Here is a 20,658-nt window from a genome sequence, read left to right on the forward strand (position 1 = left end):
CTGAAGGCAATGAAGGCCATACGTACGAGGCTTATAACAAGTGTGCATGCTTGTATTTTTTTGTCAGTCCAGGTCAAATTTGATCTTTGAGTTTAAAAGTCGCTTCGATATAGAAAGAAATAAATGCAGCAGTGAAAAAGCCGTTACATAAAGAATCGAGTCGCAATAAATGAGTTAAATTGTATTACACTGCATTTGTTTAGCCGAACACTTTATTTAGCCGAACACACACATCCAAATTCTCGTTATTGACCCTTCAATACATTTACAAATGCAACCGCTTTTGCAAGCGCTAAAATTGGTTTGGAAACAAAAATCTTCAAAGCACCCATACACAGTAAATTAAAAAAAAAAAACAAAAAAAAAAGTATATAAAATAAATAAAAGTATAAAAATGTAAATCAATGAGAACTTCGAAATATTTATGTATAATGTTAAACAGTTAAACGGTAAACGAAAAACACCAATTACGCTGCTCGTATTTTTTTTTTTTTTTGCTCTAGCAATCTGGCACAGGCAAGTAGCAGTTCGCTAACAACCGGACGTTCAGTACGTTTTAATTGTTAGTACGCGCCGGATCCAGCGCAGCAATTCGTTTCGATTCGAATATTTGTTTTAATAATATTATTTAAACAACGACAACAAAAACAACACCAATTTTTGTGCTGAATGTGTGTACAAATCGGCGCGCCAACGCATTTAATATACAATATATTTATTATTATTCACCTTGCACGATTGAGTTAATACGAACAGCGCAGGCGCATGCGCACCAATGTTATGCGATTGCTAACGAACGCGGCAACGATACGCACCAATCGTGAATCAACAAACGATTGGCTCCTTGAAGTCTCTGTTCGAGTCGTGCTGGTGTCCAATCGGCTGACAGTCTATGTCCAGTGTGTTCGGTAGTTAGCGTTGCATTCGTGTGGAACGCAAGAAGTTGCAACTTGCAGGCCAAAAGTATTTCCACTCAAACTCAAACTCAATTGCTGTCGTCACTCGAACTGAGCGTTGAGTATTGTGCGTCTGCATTGGTGAGCGCGTGTGTGCGATTTTTATTGAGGGGCCGGAATCACCGTAGCCACCCCAGCCATAGCCGTCGTATGCGTTGCTGCTGTGAATTGTGAGTTCGTTTTCACTTTCAGTACGAGTCCGCAAGCTGCGCTGAATACGTGCGCGGTTCCGTTTGTTCGATTTACGCTTTTTGACTTTTTGGCTTTTATTAGGCTCGTGTTTGAGTTAATTAGTCGATGTGCGTGCGTTCAATATCGGCAAAGTAGCGCGCAAAAACCTGTTCCTAGACATCCTGCCCAAGGACGGCAGCAGTTACAAACAAGTGCGTACAGAAAATTTGGAATGCCCGAAGTGAATTGTGAAATTATTGCAAAAATGTTACATAAATATTAAAGATTTTGAAAAAAAAATAATATTAATAAATTTTAAACTAATTTATCAACGTATGAAATATAATTATTACTGTGAAATAATAAAAAGAGAAAAAGAAAGTAATAATTTTTGTATGCAGTGTTTGTATGAATTTTGTTAGAAACCTGGATGTGTTACATAAATTCAACTACAATAAAAAAAATTTCAATCAGAATAAAGATTTAAATTTTTTACTTTGCTTTCGACGAAAAGCGTAATGAGAACTAACACTTAATAAGTTTAAAAATATTTCAAAAATTTGGTCATCTTTAACATTATTAGTAACGCAAATAACAACAGCTTTTTTCTTAGTATGCGAGGTATGAAATCCAAAGATTTATAAATTCAACTACGTCGATTGTTTCAAAAACTGAATTGCTAATAACTTATAACTTGACCAGCAGTGATGACGATGAATTATATGAAAACTGGCAACCGTTAAGAAGAAGTTGTCATTAAAGATATTAAGTGCAATTTAAACTGTACTGAGCATTTGTGCAGACAACAAAATACACAAAACGAATTGAAAAATGACTAACCTGTGGAACATCTTAAAAAACAAATTGGCCAAGATATCAGATTAGGCACCCACATTAAGTTCGCGAATAGTTTTTGTTGACAAATATTCATAAAAAATATAGCATTTTAATTTTTGGCAGCCTAAACAAAATGAAGCTTTCTACATTTTGACAACAAATTGCATTAGGCGTATCGTACGATCTTAAAATCAAAATTAATTTGTCGCGGAATGAATTAGTGAAATTATATTCATATACATATATGGTATAATTTATTTTATATGTGTTTACATATGTAATAGTGCAAAAATATTAAACAGTTACAGTTTTTGACAATTTAGGAAAATTGCTTAAAAGTAAAATGGAATTAAAATTTATAAATACAACATGCAAGTAAAATACACTCATCAAAGCACAAATTTACCGTATTCAGAATAAGTCACGTTCGATTCGGCTTAATTGTTGCTAGTGCCGCTCGTAGTAAATTTGTATAAATATTAATTATATAACGGTTTTGTTAGCAAATACAATGTTATGAAATGTATGCCCAGTATCAAAGTGTATTTTTTGTTGTATTTTTACAATAAAATTTTTTTGTGACATGCATAATAACATATTAAAATATAATTATAGAGCGAATACAAGAAAAAAGTTAAAATAAAAATTTATATTAATAACGAAGATAAAATGTTTTTAATTATTAAATAATAAAATTCTTGAAGATTTATTATTTTTTTTTTAAATAAGTGTTGTTGTTAATTATTGTATTTCAGTCAATTTAATTAACAAAAATTAAAAAATAAAACATTAAAATTATAATTACAGTTTTCAGTATTATGTTGATGAGCCTTTCTTGATACTACAGACATATAACCAACTCGATTATTCTTGCGCAAATGTGTTTATAAAATAATAAATAGTTCTTGCCTAAACCGAAATAAGCTTCGAAATCTCAAAAATGGAGTCTAATCATAAGGATCATACTTCTAATGAGAACCCCCGTGGCTCTGTGTCCTCCATTAAATCGCTAGAGGTGCCACCCACACCAACGCGATCACCGAAGAAGGTATCTTTCTCGGATCATTTGCCTTTTAGTGAAACACCCGCCACAGCGCAAGCCATTAGCACCACCACAACCGGGGCTAGTAATGACAGCAGCGAAGCCAACGATCACAATAACAGTGAATTTACAGCGCCCAGCTCCATTACCGAAGAGGAGCTAACCGCCGTAAATCACGTGCTGCTCCAGGCGGCACAATATCTAGAACAATTGCACGGCGCTCGCGATCACCAGCCAGAGCCATATAGCCCACCCCCAACTAGCCACAACGAAATCAGCACAACCAGCAAGCAAATAAATCTTAAGCAGCCACCACAGAAAGTAAAGCGACTCGATAAAGTCGGTGCTGGTGCTGGTGCTGCTGCAGTGCAAAATGTGAGAGCGCAAGAAATAAATATCAGCGATGAATTTGATAAGGTGCAAGCGCATAAATTACCCAACATCAACACAACTACACCAACAACAGCAGCAGCTAACTTTGTTAGCGAATCACCTGCTGTGCTTGAATTAGACAACAACATCGAACAATCGACAACATCGCTGACACAACAGCAAATACAGCATCAGAACCAGAACCAAAACCAAATAACCAAATCACAGTTAATAGTTTCTACAAATACCGCACCATCCTCCGGCGCTGCTGCGAAAAAAACATTTACCACAACCCTCAACAACGTGCAGCTGGCGGAACCAACTACCTCGGTACAATTAGAAGAGATAAGCGAAGAGCAATCTCACGTGGCCAGATACATTGACCGCTACAACCTCAATTTAGATAAGAATTTTAGTGCGATGGAGGTGGAGGCAAGGCGTGAAAAACTTCGCTGGCTACTGATATCTGAGTGTAGCGCATTGCTCGCCGAGGGCAAGCACACTCGTGAGGCATTCCGGAAACTGGTACTGGAAAAGGTGAGTTCCATGACTGATAACAGCTGAACTTATTTTAAGTTAATTAATAAAATATCGGCTCTACTAAAGACTTCTTGATTTGATTTGATGTTTTAGTGCTTTACTAAATTAGGTCACTTAGTTGCCGTGTTTTGAGTTTCTCTCAAACAATACGTTGTATATACCTACATAACATATGTATATGTAAATATGTATTAAGGAATGTAATCGTTCAAATTAGCATATATATGTACATGTGTATGCATTAATAATGTAAATTTGTGAAATGATATGTGTCATAAAACAACAATTCTTTCATTGGGAAAGGGATTCCAAAAGTAAAGCCGGTTAATGCATATTTTTGGGTTACGCTAAACAGTGGATGTATATTTTAAAACAGGTTTCGCATTATGATCCATAACTTATTTTTTGTTTACTTATTTTAATCACAATAAATATGATGACAATGAGAATAGCAATTATTAAGCCGTAATAGCGAATTGAGATGAAGATGTTTACTTTCAAGTTTTTATTTAAATATTTAGAATGACAGAGATATTAGATGTGGTAGCGTATGTATGTCAGCCTAAAAAAGGTGTAATTTTAGTAAACCAATAAGTTTTAAAGAAATTCTGACTACCAAATTCTAATAATGTAGACAAATATAGATTAGTGAGCGAGATCTTATAGGTGTATGAGTTACTAGTAATAATAGTTTGCTTCTCGCAGAGACCTTTTAAACACAAACTATTTCCACTAAATAAGTAGTCAATAAAATTATAAGCCAGTCAATAAAATTATCCGATTGATTAACTGGCAACTTCGCGATTTGCATATATTAGTTATCGCCACTATGTAAATTATTTTAAATATTTGCATTAATCGTTGTTTTTTTTCACTTGTAATAACTTTATAAGCAGCTATGTAAGTATAAAGAAGCTATGCAAATGCTAAATTCTTTAAACCTGCTGGTTACGTGTATACGGTATACGGGGTATGACTTTTCAGAGTAAATATAAAGAAATTTTAATGTAATAATTAATTTTCAACAAATTGTTTCACAGTAAAGAAATGTCTTAGATGAATTCTATACAATATCACAATTCAATATGATATAGATTTGAATATGTAGTTGTAATTAAAAAATTTTTATATATTTAAATTTATGTACGATTATTTGTTTTCAGTTAACAATCAGGTCAATAGTTCATAAAGTTTTAAAGGAATCATAATTTTTCAGTAAAATTCGATGCTATTATTTAAATCAGTTTTTCAAATCAACTAAGGCTTAAGTCTCTGTGATTTCTTTATAACAACCGTTCTCATGAGGTTGCTGGGGATAATTCGAAGCCGAATTTATACAATTTTACCAATGAAAATTTATTTATGAAATAATGAATCTGCTCATTAAGACATAGATTTCCACAGAGCAATTCAGAGCAATTCAGAGAGCGATATTTTCAATAACTTTTTTTTCATATAAAATATTAAATATTTTATTCAGTCTTTTTATTATTTTAAAGATACATATTTGATAAAGATTTTGTGAAATTTTCAAAGGGAAGTATTCGGTCATTACGACGTCATTTCCGGTAGTCCCTCGGAAAAAAGGTGCTTCCGCGTTGACAGCAGAACTTCTGACAGAATCATCAAAAGTAAAAAGAAAAAAATACGTGTTTGAACTAAGACCAATAACTAGAAATTAACTAGGAGAAAAAATAAATAAAGTAAAAATTGTATTTTTGGCAGACGTTTTTACAAAAACATGCAAATTTTGATGAAAATTTCTCGACGTTTTTTGTTTCTTAAATAGTTGTAATTGAACAAAGAAAAACCTCCGCGGCAAGACCTTATAAATTACATCTCAAAGATCTGTGTAAAATTTAATATCGGTTGAGTATTTCGTGAGAAATCTTGACAAACCGACTTTGAAAACACAGTTTCGGAAAAAACGCGTTTAAAGTGATTATATAGCTCACTTCAAGCGTGCAACTTTTCAAAGCTGTACCTCCAAAACTATTACTGGTATCACCTTGAGAATTTATTACAATATTCTAGAGATGTTATAGAATTAAATAAGACAATACTTTTTTTTTGTGTTTTGAAGCCGCGAAACCCTTGTAACCCCTTAATACACAAAATTTCTTTTTAGCCAGTTTTTTCAAAATAAAATTTAAGAAAATGTCTTTCTCTATCATTCGAAAGCTGTGTAATTAATATTTGTTTCTTAAAGATTAGATCTAATACAAAACATATATAATTGTTATGGCTTCTAACTATAATTTTTATCAAGCTTTATTTCTAACCAACATCTGGATATTAACATGTAAAACAAACTAGTAACTTGCATGAAAAACACACTCTTTTCCTACAGTTCAGTTTTTTTTTCTTTTGCATACAGTCATATACGACTATCTCTGGGGCAATAAAGTGAAAAGCGCATTAAAAACCGGCTTTTTTTTTTGCTTTTAGCATATTTTAATATCTTGTAATGAGACATACAAATAGACATAATGAGGAGAATGCATATACCGATGCATTATTCTTACAAACATCAATCAGTAATTTGGCGATTACTTTTAAATAATTGTATATAAGATACAGTATAATTGTATTCGTTTATAAATAGTTTCCGCATAAATTTCAAGTCCGGTTGTAAAATGTGAATGAAAATTGCAGAATTCCTCAGTAAATAACTAAACTAAGAGAATATACCTGACAGATGTAGATTCAATCCAAAAAAAATTTAGGACAGCACTAAGATAAACAAAAACGAATGATTCAATAGGGTTTTTAATAAGAAGAACCTTGGTTCGATCCACAAGACAGGAGGGGGAATTCGGCAACGTATGTAGCGAAGGCGTAAGCGCCATTTATATATTTATTCGTATCCAAATTAGGGTGATTCAAAAAGAATCAAACGGATTATTCTATTTATTCGGCAATAACATACATGTATGTTCCCATGAAAAACGGTTAAAACGTGGCACACGCTGAGGAATATTAATTTTTCTATATAAACCGAAAATTAAATTTTTTCAAACAGTATCAGAATTTACAAAGATCGTAACTAATAATTACATTAACATTATAAAAACTAAGATAGTGATCGGATCATTTGACCTAGAGTAATCAAAGCAAATTCGAAAAGCGCTGTTTTGAGAAAAACACGTTTAAATATAAACTGTAGGTACCACAGGCTGTAGTGCAAAAAATATATGAAATATTCATTTAGAATTTTAGTATATTTTGAAAACTAGTTCATATGTCATCATTTATGAAAGTGATCTACATTTATAGTTAGCACAAAAACTTCTTTGAGGTGATTTATTTATTTATTTTAATCTTCTCTATAGGAATTTCAACAAAAGTTTTTCCATCTCTTCGATCTGGAAGGAAATGGTTATTTGGTGCAGGATCGTTGGATTGAACATTTAAAAGGACGTCTAACGTAAGTATAAAAATTGCATCTATCTTTTTAGTATTTTCATTAAAAAATGGTTATGAATAAACTTTAACTCAAAAATAATTTTTCAAGCAGTCCTCTGAACTCAACATACACAGATCCTTGGTAAATATATACTTTTATGTATGGTACATGCCGTTGTAATATTTGTTGTACAAATGCTGCTTCTTATTTACACATGTTTGGTGTCAAAGTTTAACACGCTTATACACGTTGTGATAAACAGAAAAAAATCTAGGGCAATACCGAAGCTATACTACCCTTCGCAATTGCATTTTTTATAGCACCTATGCAGATGAGTAACTAAACTTGATAATGTAACTGGACAATGGTTTGCATTCAACGAAAAAGTTTTGTTTTTTCTAGCCATGTTGTTTGTTTTGACGATTTATACATATGAATAATTTATAGCGTCTCCGAAGTTTCCTTCTGGGGACAAATTTCATGGCAAACTTAATAAACCCTGTTCAGTGTATAAAAATCGTACCAGGTCAAATCCTGCCATGCCAAATATTTTACTTACGTGACCGTATGTAGCTCTTTTGAAATATGTGAAGAAGATCTAAATAGAGTATACATATGTATATTATTAATTTAAATATTATATTAATTTCAAATATGCCAACTTCAACGTTCAAGTGATTGTACTTATTATGAGACTCAGATGCACAACTCTTCAAATCTTTTCACGGCCGTGACCGACTCATAACGGTTGCCCCTGAGTTCATATTAAAGTTTTGGAAGCAGACGAAAGGATTATTGACAAACCTCTCTTTTGCGATCACATCATGCCCTTCTGTTTACAAGCAATTTAGATATTTTGCACGAGGCAGACTTCAAATCGAGCTATACTAGACATGAGAGCCTCTTCTGTGTCTCTAATACAATCTTAGTATCACGGTACCATTTCGTGCCGATATTGGCATCGTAAACAAGGAACCTTGACGACCGGTAGAAGGCAACACTTTGCAAAAGTTTTCACAATTCCCTACAAACATCAAAAGAGGTTGAACCCAACAAAAAAATCCACAGTATCAATATTAAAGAAAAAACAAACCAAAAATATATATATATTTATAAACAATTTTCGAAGAAGCGTACCCACATATGCTTTAAATAAAATATTTGCAAATACTAATAAATATCATGTCTGTTGCTTACTCATTAGCCAAATTTTGTGTTGAAATTGTGCAGTTAAAAGGAATAATTTATTTACAAACAACCACCTACTCTAAAAATAATGTTTTGCTTAAATTCTCAGCGATGACAGACAAATGGATTTCGCCGAACAACTCGAGTCTGTGGCATATGTGATTTGTGGGGAAAACAGTAAGATCACCCCAAAGAACTTTACAGAAATTTGGCAAGCGCGTGGTGTAAGTAAAATAATTGCTTGCTAATTTCACTTTAAAGTGAATTTGTATGCACTTACATTTGTATAGTCCATAAACTGTACACCATTGTTTAAGAGTTCAAGGGCATTAGAAAATCTAAAAAATATACTCGTTTCTTTCGCATACAGATTCTGGATAAATTATACCGTCTGATCGATGTTGATGGCACGAATCTGATATCCACAAATCAAATAATGGAATTCATTTCACACCTGACCAATTCACGGTAAGTATCCCACGACCGAACTGAGCGAAACCGGTGGCGCAGACAAACCCATTCCCAATCAAACGAAACAAATATTTAGCGCAACATTTGGCGTTGTGCAACATCTATTGACGCCATTAAATTTAACGTACGAGTGCGAGAACGTTGTACGTGCTGAACACTTACAAATTGCAAACAAATCGATTAACACGCCCGAAGAGCAACGCATATGCAAAAGCTAATGCAGAAGCCTTCCTCCTCGCCGTGTGCGTACTCGCTTTCAACTTTCATTGCCATAGTGGCAAATAAAAAGAATTGCACTCTTACATGTTCGTGGTAGGTGCTCCTAGTACCTATGTAAATGCGTACACATATGTGTTAATATATAGCTCTAGCATACGAGGCCGTGAGTGCAATAAGCACACGATTCGCTACTCCATTAATCAGTCAGCGTCCAATAGCCGCAATCTTTAATTAATCTATAATTTATTGCACGAACTCAACTAACCGAAAATGTTTTCTTCACCTTTACTGACCGCCACTCACGTCTGTCTGCCCAGCCAACACACAAATCTCTACCTATAGCACTTGCATACACCGGTGTGAGTGCACCAACACAACAACAATTACACTTGCCGTATCATATACAAATATATATATTCTTTTATTACCTTTCATTTCGTTCTTAGTCCACGCACCGGTTTTGATAAGAGCTCCCTGGTTCGTCTGGAGCAACTCTTTCGCAGCACTGTGGGCAATGAACGGGAGATACGACGTGAAGAATTCCAGAAAATAGTAACATCCAAAAACGTGAGAAACTACCAACAACAATTCGCATTTTATTACTCTACACCTTGAATTTATTTGTTTTTTCATGTCTTTCAACTTGCTTATGCGAATGGCTGGTTGGCTCGTTGTTTGTACATAAATGTCACTCAATGCAGCCATTCTTTACCGATCGTGTCTTTCAAATATTCGACAAGGATAACTCTGGTTCGATATCTTTGCAAGAGTTCATTGATGCCATACATCAATTTTCCGGCCAGTCAGCGGATGATAAAATACGTTTCCTATTCAAAGTATACGATATCGATGGTAAGTGCACTACTCAAGCAACAATCTCATTTGGTGGGCATTGAAAGGCAGTTCTGGTATAGCACAGAGTGCAAACATTGCACTTTATTACAAAATTTGAAATACGTAATCGCGTACAGTAAGTGCATGTCTACCACGTAGAAGGTGGTTGGTTCGAATCTCAGAAATTATAATAGAAAATGTAACAAATGATCCTTCAGAAGCCATTTAGAAGTTCGGCTAAGTAATTAGCGCCTAATTTTCTCTCTTTACTTTTTTTTATAAATAATCCTACTAAGCATGAATATGAACGGAAGGCAAATATTATCGATGAGCAAAAATTGATTCTTTAATAAATTAATATATCGGCATTTAGCGCGCTGAAGACACACAAAAAAGATTTTGGTTTAGAAATTTGAACTAACATTGTTAACAAAACAGACTATTATTTTTTTTTTTTTGGATCTCATAGTAACCAATTTGGAAGTTTGTGCTTACCAGGGATAGCACTTTTAAGGATATAGAAAGATATATCTTAATGAGTGTGGTCAAATGAATTCATGACTTACATAACATATTTTTTAAAATATGTCTATAATGTTCTCAGGTGACGGTCTGATACAGCATAAAGAACTGCATGATGTGATACGCGCCTGCATGGAGGAAAATGGTATGGAATTCTCCGATGAACAAGTAAGGCTTTAAAGCAGTTTTAAATTAATGATTTTTAACTTGGTACCAACCATTTAGATTGAAGATCTGACAACAGCCATGTTTGAAGATGCGGATCCGTATAATCGTGGTGAAATCACTTATGAAGCTTTAAAAAATCAAATTTGCAAACATGGCGGATTATTAGAGAACCTCAGTATAACGTAAGACTAATCTTAGCATTTACTATTTCTATATAAATTAATATAAATATTGACGAAATTCTACTGACGCGCAGTATAGATCGTTGGCTTGTGCCTATGACGCAGGAAACTCCAAAGCCAAAGTCTAAATGCCCTCGGCTGCGCTTTGACAAGCCACATCAACTCACTTTGGCCTACATGAAAAATAATCAAGCTTTTGTTTCGTATTTATATATCTACATTGCCATAAATTTGTGCCTTTTCATCTCACGAGCCATTCAATATCGAGCGAGCAATGGATTTGTGATTGTTGCCCGTGCATGTGGTTAGTTGAGATTCTTAAGTTGATGTAAATAGAAATGTGAAAAAATTTAATAATTGTCACTTCCACTCCCGCAGGACAATGTTTGAATTTCAATTGTGCCTGGATATTAGTGCTAATGTTGCGACATTCTCTTACATATCTGCGTTCACAGGGCCTTTCTTCGTACCTGCCTCTGGATAATCACATTTATCTTCACAAACTTACGGGCATTGTCGTGTCAATATTCAGCCTGCTTCATACCATCGCACATCTTTTCAATTTCTCCATAATTGTGGTGAACGATGCGAAAATCAATGCTGGCCATTACACAATCGGCGAATGGTTGTTAACAGATCGTCCAGGGCTGTTCGGTCTCATACCGGGCTGTGCCAACCCTACTGGTTTAGCGCTACTAATTATCCTGTTAATAATGTTCATTTGCTCACAGCCATTTGTTCGCCGCAAGGGTTCCTTCGAAGTCTTTTATTGGACCCATCTATTATATATTCCATTTTGGATTCTGCTACTGTTTCATGGTCCGAATTTCTGGAAGTGGTTTTTGGTGCCAGGCCTGGTGTACATAGTGGAGCGTATATTGCGATTTGTCTGGATGAAAAGTGAACATGGGAAAACCTACATCAGTTCCGGTTTACTATTACCATCCAAAGTTATACATTTGGTTATCAAACGTCCATTAAACTTTAATTTCCGTCCTGGTGATTATGTTTTCGTTAATATACCGGCTATTGCCAACTATGAATGGCATCCCTTCACAATTAGTTCAGCACCGGAACAGGAGGATTACATGTGGCTACACATACGTACTGTAGGCGAATGGACCAATCGACTGTACCAATATTTCGAGAAAGAACAGCAGAAACTGCAAAATGGCGAAATCATTCAACATCGGCATGCGATTCCCACCGAATTGGTGTGTATTGCCACCAGAACCGAGTCAAAAACATCTGCAACGCCGCAAATCGATTTTCTTGCCCAAAATCTAGCACGCTTACACGGCAAACCCGGTGCAAATGATTCAGTATTACTACCTAGTAAAGGTGTAAATCAAATGCAAAATGTTCCACTCAAGCCCGCGCGACACATACAACAACCTTCGAAATTGGCCATTGAAAACACAAATGCCCGCAATGAGAACGAGGTTGGGTCTACGAAACACGCAGATCGTATACGCAGTATTAAGAAGACACTACAACGTACCTTCTCTCGTAAAGATGTGCCTGCGAAAACTGAGACCGATGGTCATTGGAATGAAGGTTTTGTAGCCGATCAAGTGGACTCTGTTCAAAAGCCGTTGGACAAACGGTTACAAAAGTTGAACTCTCGTAAACCACAGCTCGAAAAGAGTCTCTCACTACCAGATATAGCTATTAAGTCTAAAAAGAAGGAACGCCTCAAAGCGTAAGTGTCACAATAAGATATTAACAGTATCAAATGAAAATAATGTAAAGTAGTACATTTGCAATTGAAAATTTAAAAAACAAAATATTTTCTCATTTATACTATTCAAGTTTGCGAGCGCTCGGTCGTTCGGAATCTGAAAGGTCCTTCGATGAATCACGTGTCAGGCGTGCTCGACTTCAGAGCGTAGGTTTAGCCTATTTAAGCCCTCAAAATAAATCGCTTGCACAGAGTTTTCGTTACATGCGCAATAAGCCGACAATAATTGCCTTTAAAACACCAAGCCTAGAGGAAGCCGAACCAGATTTTACGGCAACACCGAGAGGTAAGGCCTCAACCATAAAATTCTCCACATACGAGTATGTTATAACTGTGGTAATTTTAATAAATTACAGGCAACATGGATACATACAGGGAGCTAGAAGAAGGCAAAGGTAATTATAATTAGATTGTAGTACAACTAATTCGATCCCAAAAATTACACTTGGATTCGAATTCATTTTTTTCGAATCCGAAAATACTTGCTTGTTCCTCTGCCGAACATTTCAAAATCATTCATAAATGTGTCTTCATTTGAAATTTTTAACTTTATCTCAGGAAATGGGGTTGACAAGACCGCCATCACGACGACTGATATCTGCGAAGCCAGCGTATCCAAGCCGTTGGAAGTAAGTATATATAATAAATATACATCACACTTTACATACTTAACAACAAATATACTTACAAGTATCTCAATGCGACTGATTTCTATCAGCACCTACCACTTAGTACTTACTAGAAGCTAATGACTAGTACTTTATATAATATTACTAGGTAAAACTACTGTGCTTAAAATTATGGTATTTTCGATATCATTACATTCAATTTAATACTTTTTGCTAATTTATTAAATCACACGTAAATTCGCACATATGAATATTGAAGCAAAAACTCTAAATTTCCAATTGGCTATCATACACTAAAGCAAAATCATGTTTCGAATTCCCACCCCAAGGATCCAACAGCGCGAACTAAAGTCGGTCGTTTTCGCAGACCGACCTTTTTGCGTTCCCTCTCGACATCCATCAAAAATCGCGGTAGCAATGGCAGTCTACCACCACAGGGCAACCATAACTCGGGTAGCAAGGTTACACTAGACGCTGGCGTATTAGAGGTTTGGGATTTGAACACTCGTTTACAAATATGCTACACGCATATAATTATGTCTATCGCAGATATTAATAGCTTACAACATTTTCTTCTTGTATAAAGATCTTCATCGATGGACCATATGGAGCGCCGTCGAGTCACATATTTGGTGCTCAACACGCTGTACTCATCGGCACTGGTATCGGTGTCACGCCATTCGCATCTATTTTGCAATCTATAATGCATCGTTACTGGAAGGCTCGACACACCTGTCCACGTTGTCATTTCGAGTGGGCAAGTGATATACCGAAAACGGTGATGAATTTGCGAAAGGTGGATTTCTTTTGGATCAACCGAGATCAGCGCTCATTCGAGTGGTTTGTAAATTTATTGTCACAGCTGGAAATTGAACAGGCTGAGTTGGGTGGACCAATGGAGAGGTAAATTGGTATTTTGAAATTTCATTAAAAAAAAAGATTTTCACTTGACATTCTACACTTCAGATTCCTAGATATGCATATGTATATAACCAGTGCCCTTCAGCGCACCGATATGAAGGCAGTGGGACTGCAATTGGCTTTAGATTTACTACATGAAAAGGTTTGTGATTATTGGAATATCTTTGGTTACTACTTGTTATACCCTGTAAAGGGTATATAAAGGTTGCCACAAAGATTATAACACCCAGAAAAAAACCTCGGAGACCCTAAAAAAAATATATATATATAAATAAGAGTCGATTTAGGCATGTCCGTCATGTCCATATGCGCGAACTATTTCCTCAGTTTTTGAGATATCGATTTGAAAATATTTACACGAATTTTTCTCCTCAATAACCGCATCATTTATCGGAACCGCCGATATCGAACTACTATAGGATATAGCTGCCATACAAACGAATCGTTCAAACTCAAGTCCTTTTATGGAACTTTTTTACTTGGCAAGATACCTTCTCGAAATTCGCACAAATTATTGTTTAAGGCAGCGCTAGAAGCGCCATACGAACTGATCGATCAAAATCAAAATAAAGATTTTCTTTACCCTTTTGTGCTACAAAAATGCACCGGTAAATTGTATTATAGCTTAAGTAAAGTCGAAGTTAACGTTTTTTCTTGTTTCTACTATACTTCAAATTTGCTGCTCTTATGACTGAATTTGCTTGGTTTCAGGGCAAGCGAGATCTCATTACTGGCCTGAAGACACGCACGAATGCCGGTCGTCCAAACTGGGATAAAGTTTTTAAACAGTTACAGGCGCAGAAGAAGGGCAAGGTGACGGTATTCTACTGTGGTCCACCGCAACTTGGCAAAACACTACGCTACAAATGCGATCAGTATGGCTTTGCATTCCGCAAAGAATGTTTTTAATTTATAAGTCAAACATATAATTTTTTGATATTGTGTTATTATTGTTTTTTCTTAATATTATTTAAAGCTTTTTGTTATTTTATTAACAAGTAAGGTGGTTTTGGTTTCAAAATGTACTTTATTGTAAATTTAGGTAGCCTTAAATGCCTCGTAACGGTACATTGTTGTCTGTTTAAGAATTTGATGTATGCTTAAAAAATATTTATAAACTACATATTTAAATATAAAATTGTTTGTCCGTAATTCATTTAAATATAATAAAACTAAAGATATGTATAGCTTCAATGGCAAAGCTAATAAAAATTCAACTACGCAATATACGCTCCTTTTGCTGTTTAATGACGTTGCCAGACGGCGAAATTCATGGTTGAAGGCAGTGACTTTCTTTCGATTGTTATTTCCTCATCCGTTACATTATCAACATTGTAAAATTCGCGTAACTCTGCTATTGCCAGTTCTTCTATTTGCGTTAGTGCGAGCGATTTGTTGCGCATGCGCTCGTAATAATCGCGTTGCTTTCGTTCATCGGCTAAAATTCGTGAAAAACTATTGTCAACATTACTCGGATTGCTACTCGCAGTGCTCGGATCGGCAATACTGCCTGTGGGCGGGGAAAGTGAGTATGCGCTTGGGGAAGCCTGCGTAGCAACACCCCAAGCATTTGGTGTTGGTACTGGTACGTTAACTGGTTTACTCTCCGGTGTTGCCGACGCGCGCCAAGAAGTAGATGATTCGGAAGAGAGTCGCTTGCGTTGTTTCTGGGAGAGCTTTTCACGCGATGGTGGTGTTGTAAAGTCAGCCAAATTTAAGCTGTACCCCTTATTCGGCGTAACTTTAGACAGGTCCTCGCTTAACGATTTTTCAGGAGTTTTTGGAGCAGCACTCTCACCATTCATTTTAGTTAGAGAAACGTATCCTACTTTTGGTGACTCTTCCGTTTTCAAAATTTCGTTAAGTTTAGGTGAATGCTCGCCCAATTGACGTTTCTTTTGATCTTTTTTATCAGCCACCTTCATCCAAGTTCGTGCTTCGGCTTGTAATTTTTCCGCAATCTCTGAAGCTTCTTTGGTCACCTTGGATTGAGTTTCTTGTGCTACTTTCATATTTTTTTCATTCACATTTATTGTTTCAAGCATTGAAGATATAGCTTCAAGTTCATATTGACGCTTGGCGTTCATGTTATTTTTGCTTTCTTTAGACTTTTGTTTGGCCGATTTATTTAAAGCTTCCTAAGTAATATATGCAAAAGTAGGATTAACAGATTGATTAATGATTAATTCTTTGATGTGTGTCTTATAACATAAGTTGTAGCTTTTCTTAAGATTTTATGAAGCTTTTTCGCTTTTATAATACAATACTCACTTCGTCTTCATCCATACGGTGCGTTAGATCGATTCGAAAATCGTCTACAAAACTCAATAACAATTCATCATCCACAGCATCCGAATCTGGTGTTATCATTCGATAGTCAAATACATCCTTAAACATTTTCCTATAATGTTCATTTATATACTTAAGCGCTTCGGGTTCACACATATCCAAACTTTTATAGTTCAACACTCGTGCTAAATTCTGGCAAATAAACTCCAAGCAGCCCTCCTTCAAAATGTCACAATTATACATGCAAGCAAAATCCAAAAATTCTCCACATTTTCGTAGGGCTATTTTCTCCAATATTAATGTTTCGCACACCTTACGCAAACTTTCTATAAAGAATTGATCACAGTATACAATCAAATTGAATAAAAATGTTTCGGAGAAGTTCTGCTTGCGAAAGTTCTCCACGTCAGAGCTGTACAAGAACTCTATAATAGGACGCATATACTCCGGTGGTATAGTGCTCAAGTTGACTGTGCTCTGCTCAGCCCAGGTATGTGTGAACATCATGCTGAAGTATTCAAGGCGAGCAACTAGAATGCATTTGTGCGCTGGTAGGATAACGTCGCCGCCGCAAATAATGCGCACATCATAAAGTTCTGGAAAATCACCATGGTAAAGGCGGTTGAAACGGTATTTTGACTTATCCGCTACTTGCGGTAAATAGAATGGAGACTTCTGTATAAAACTGTAAAATATATGTTTTATTATTTTATACAAAATTATGTGATTAACAACGAACCTTTGCAAAAAATTTACTAAACTTTGTATTTTGAATTTCTCAACGAATTGTAAGAACAACTTGCAAATATCGATGCGTTCAGTTGGACAGTCGGGACCTAAGCTGTGTTGAATATTGTCCAAATCTGCAGTAAGAAAACGAACATATTATACTACAGTTAAACGTATTCAAAGTACAATTATATTACATTAAAATTATGCCGTTATAAAAATAAAAAAAATATATAACGTAATATCTCACCATCTTCATTTGGAAATTGATTTGTGTAGATATGCTTAAGCATCAATTCGAACATCTTGCCAGTCATTAATTTGAAATTTAAGTAGATATGTTCGTCTTCATAAGACAGTAGAATATCACGCAAGCCAGGCGCACGCGCGTACACAATAAATTTGTGAGCAGCATACGTTTCACTATCCACATGAAAAATCAAGTCATGCACCGTATCGAATTCGTCCATTTCATTGTACAATTTCTTGAAGCTGTATTCTTCATGTGTTAATTTAGGTAATTTGAAATATTTTAAATGTGATTCCTGCAAAACAGCAAACGACGTGAAATCGTCATCACAGAATATATCAACGGCTCGATCAACACTTGAATAGCGCTGCAGCTCAATGCGTATCATGTGCTCTTTAGAGATTTCTGTTCGATTCTGATCACAACTGCTCCATATATTAGCCGTTGATGAGGGATGCTTTTGAGTATCGCTTTTTGTCATGTAAGTTGGTACTGGCACCTGCTGACATTTGCCTTTATATACATCGCCTTGCGATAGTATGAACACTTGATTGGCTTTGTAATAGATTTTGTCGATTTGCGAGATACGTAAATGCGAAAAACTACATCTAGAAAGTATTCAAAGTAATAAGGATGTTAGTCTGATGTTCTGTAAATTTTGTAAAAAGTATATTTGTACAAACCTGTAAAATTGCTGAGTCATTTCATACCACAGAAATATGACATTTGTTTGCGTAAGCATAAGCAGTTTTAAAGCCGTAGCAGTACCTTTACCAGACTTAACGACGTCGCCACCAACAACGGAAATGCTTTTCAAAGCTTCGAAACTACAAATAAGTTTAAAGAAAGATTGTTTAAGTCTAATGTATATATGAATATCTAAACATTTTTACTTCGGCGGCTTAATTGTACGCATTTTGCCATTGAAATATAATAAAATATTTGTATCCTTAGTATAAACCACAGTTGCTGAATTATTCGCTTCAACAAAATCAATATTAGTTTTTAATGGTAGTTTCATCTGAAAATAATTTAAATATTATTAAAAACATTAGCTTAAAATTATTGGTATTTACTTGTTTTGGCAAGGGTACACTTTTCACATCAACATCTATACCCATTTGGCCGTGATTTGTGCCCCATATATAAATACATTGTTCTGAGTAGGCGATTGAGTGAAAATCTCTGGCAATTACACGCACTAGACCAGAAACATTTAGGTCTCGTAATGTTACTACTTCTCGAAAAACTGCTAATTTATCGCCTGCATCACGAACTCCCAATTGTTTATCCTCGTTTAAGCCACAAGCAAATACAGCAGAATTATCTGTTAGCAATAATGAATGCTTTCGAGACGCGCTAATGCATATTACTCGTTCCCCATAGCTCTTTTTTGGAATCTTTACCTTTTTAGGTGTAGCTAGACTGTGCTCACCACCAATTCCTGTGTATAAATAAAATTTTAATTAAAATATAATCTCACATATTTCAGAATATACATGCACCTAAACGTCCGCCCTCTCCATGCCCCACCGAGTAAAGTATTCCTTTTTTATCCAAAAATAAACTATGATAAGCACCGAGGGCGACATTATCAAGTAATATATGTTCCTTTCGAAAGAAGTCAACCGACTGTGGTGTATTGGTCGGTTCCGAATTTCCTGTTCCCAAATTATAATTTTTATTTGTACCCCAAACTAAAATTTCGTTACTGCTTGGTCTGAAATTGAAAAACATACACAAATTTGAATAATTGTAGGTTTCGATGGCATAAACAAACATGAAATGTTAATACTTACTCATATGAAAATATAGGAAAATCACGGGGCCGACAAACATTCTGTAAAGCACAACGAGTATCATCATCCAACAGTTCTGGACTGGCTCCATACCGCAACAGAAGAACTGCACAATCAATGCAGCCGTAATATATGGCACGATGGAGTGCACTACTACCAGATTCAAAATCACGACTGTTTATAATGGCCCCCTTAATATTCAAAATATACTTTCGGTTCTACACACATGTATGTATATATCAAAGAAAATGTCAAACATACATGATTAAGCAACCACTCGAGTATGGCATAACGATTAACCGATGCAGCCAAGTGCACTGCAGATCGTCCCTAGAAGATTAAGTTAGCTTCAGTGAAATCAAATGCCCATAATTTATTTTTGGAAATTACCAGATCATCTACTATATCAATGTAATTAGCGCAAGTTTTTGCAATATATGCACCAAGGTAGTCGTCTCCAATTGAACGTTTGGTCAACGCCGCAGTTATTCTATTTCCATGTTCAACATAACGACATTTACGAGTACAATCATATTCATAGTTTTTAGATGTAAATGTTGATATTTTGGCAGTCGCCATGTCCAATTCCTATATATTGTATTCAGACAAGTAGCAGACAATCTTAATAAGACAAAACCTTTCCCGACGCCTCTGAAAAACGCACTTTATAATGTCACAACAAATCAAATTTTCGACAGCTTTGTGTTTTCGCGTTTATTTGCAATATTTTAAAAATAATTTCACAACTTGGCTAAAATGAAAATGTTGACAATTTGCGAAAAGAGTTCCCAACATTTTTGTGACTACGCTGGCAACAGGGTGACTGCAATTTGTGTAAACAGCGCGATTGGTTATACTAACAACGAAACCTTTGACTTAAATAACCAAGGCATATCCTTTTTTAATTTTTTGCGAAGATAAAACTAACTTTAGGTTGCTTTATTCAAATAAATCATTAAATTAAGAATTAAAATTTTTAAAAAAACTTGTATCACCCTTTAAATTTTTACAAAATTCATTAATGTAACTAATCAGCTGATCTAAACAAATACAACAGCTTTAAACTAGTGATGGCAATTTTTCACGCCCAGAATTTACAACCGGTTTCTATTTTTTGAAATTATTTAGAGAAAACAATTTTGAAATGCCAGAGGAGCTAAAAGAATATTTAATTAATGTAACGAATATATACCACAGTTGAGATTGTTTTTACATTTATTCATGGTAGATTTAATTATTATGTTTCTTTTCAAAGAATGTTATTCCAACTTCACTTTTTTCGATCTGAAAGATTTCACATGTTCTTTTCTCCCCTAGAAGCAGGGCATTTGTAGGTGAATATCGAACCACTATAGCATGTATGTATGTAGTATATGGTTGCTATACAAACTA

The 20,658-nt window shown here is 35.1% G+C and overlaps 2 protein-coding genes across 8 annotated transcripts; one reads left to right on the forward strand and one right to left on the reverse strand.

Annotated features, from left to right (window-relative positions):
• The first annotated feature begins 567 nt into the window (after positions 1 to 567).
• Nox (NADPH oxidase) lies at positions 568 to 15,426 on the forward strand. 7 transcript variants are annotated; one of them, XM_070108407.1, is made up of 19 exons: positions 572 to 671; positions 2,772 to 3,915; positions 7,251 to 7,345; positions 7,436 to 7,465; positions 8,622 to 8,736; positions 8,883 to 8,980; positions 9,649 to 9,769; positions 9,904 to 10,054; positions 10,641 to 10,726; positions 10,784 to 10,908; positions 10,983 to 11,212; positions 11,287 to 12,610; positions 12,721 to 12,935; positions 13,006 to 13,044; positions 13,208 to 13,278; positions 13,608 to 13,766; positions 13,865 to 14,181; positions 14,245 to 14,341; positions 14,911 to 15,426. In XM_070108407.1, exons 2-19 carry the CDS (start codon positions 2,905 to 2,907, stop codon positions 15,106 to 15,108), a joined length of 4,482 nt encoding a protein of 1,493 aa, XP_069964508.1. In that variant the 5' UTR covers positions 572 to 671; positions 2,772 to 2,904; the 3' UTR covers positions 15,109 to 15,426. The 7 variants fall into 7 exon arrangements, with proteins under 7 accessions (XP_069964510.1, XP_069964509.1, XP_069964508.1 ...); XM_070108404.1 differs by having other exon boundaries at positions 573 to 1,339; XM_070108405.1 differs by having other exon boundaries at positions 573 to 1,339; positions 2,779 to 3,915.
• On the reverse strand, positions 15,207 to 20,128 carry LOC106627515 (inhibitor of Bruton tyrosine kinase). The gene is made up of 11 exons (XM_014247663.3): positions 19,657 to 20,128; positions 19,528 to 19,596; positions 19,267 to 19,457; positions 18,973 to 19,187; positions 18,544 to 18,911; positions 18,361 to 18,488; positions 18,151 to 18,294; positions 17,468 to 18,075; positions 17,228 to 17,351; positions 16,471 to 17,173; positions 15,207 to 16,337 (listed from the first exon to the last, which is right to left on the reverse strand). The coding sequence occupies exons 1-11, from the start codon at positions 19,843 to 19,845 to the stop codon at positions 15,444 to 15,446; spliced, it is 3,633 nt and encodes a 1,210-aa protein (XP_014103138.2). The 5' UTR covers positions 19,846 to 20,128; the 3' UTR covers positions 15,207 to 15,443.
• Between the last annotated feature and the right edge of the window lie 530 nt (positions 20,129 to 20,658).

This window comes from Bactrocera oleae, chromosome 4, assembly GCF_042242935.1.
Source record: "Bactrocera oleae isolate idBacOlea1 chromosome 4, idBacOlea1, whole genome shotgun sequence".
Taxonomy (NCBI): domain Eukaryota; kingdom Metazoa; phylum Arthropoda; class Insecta; order Diptera; family Tephritidae; genus Bactrocera; species Bactrocera oleae.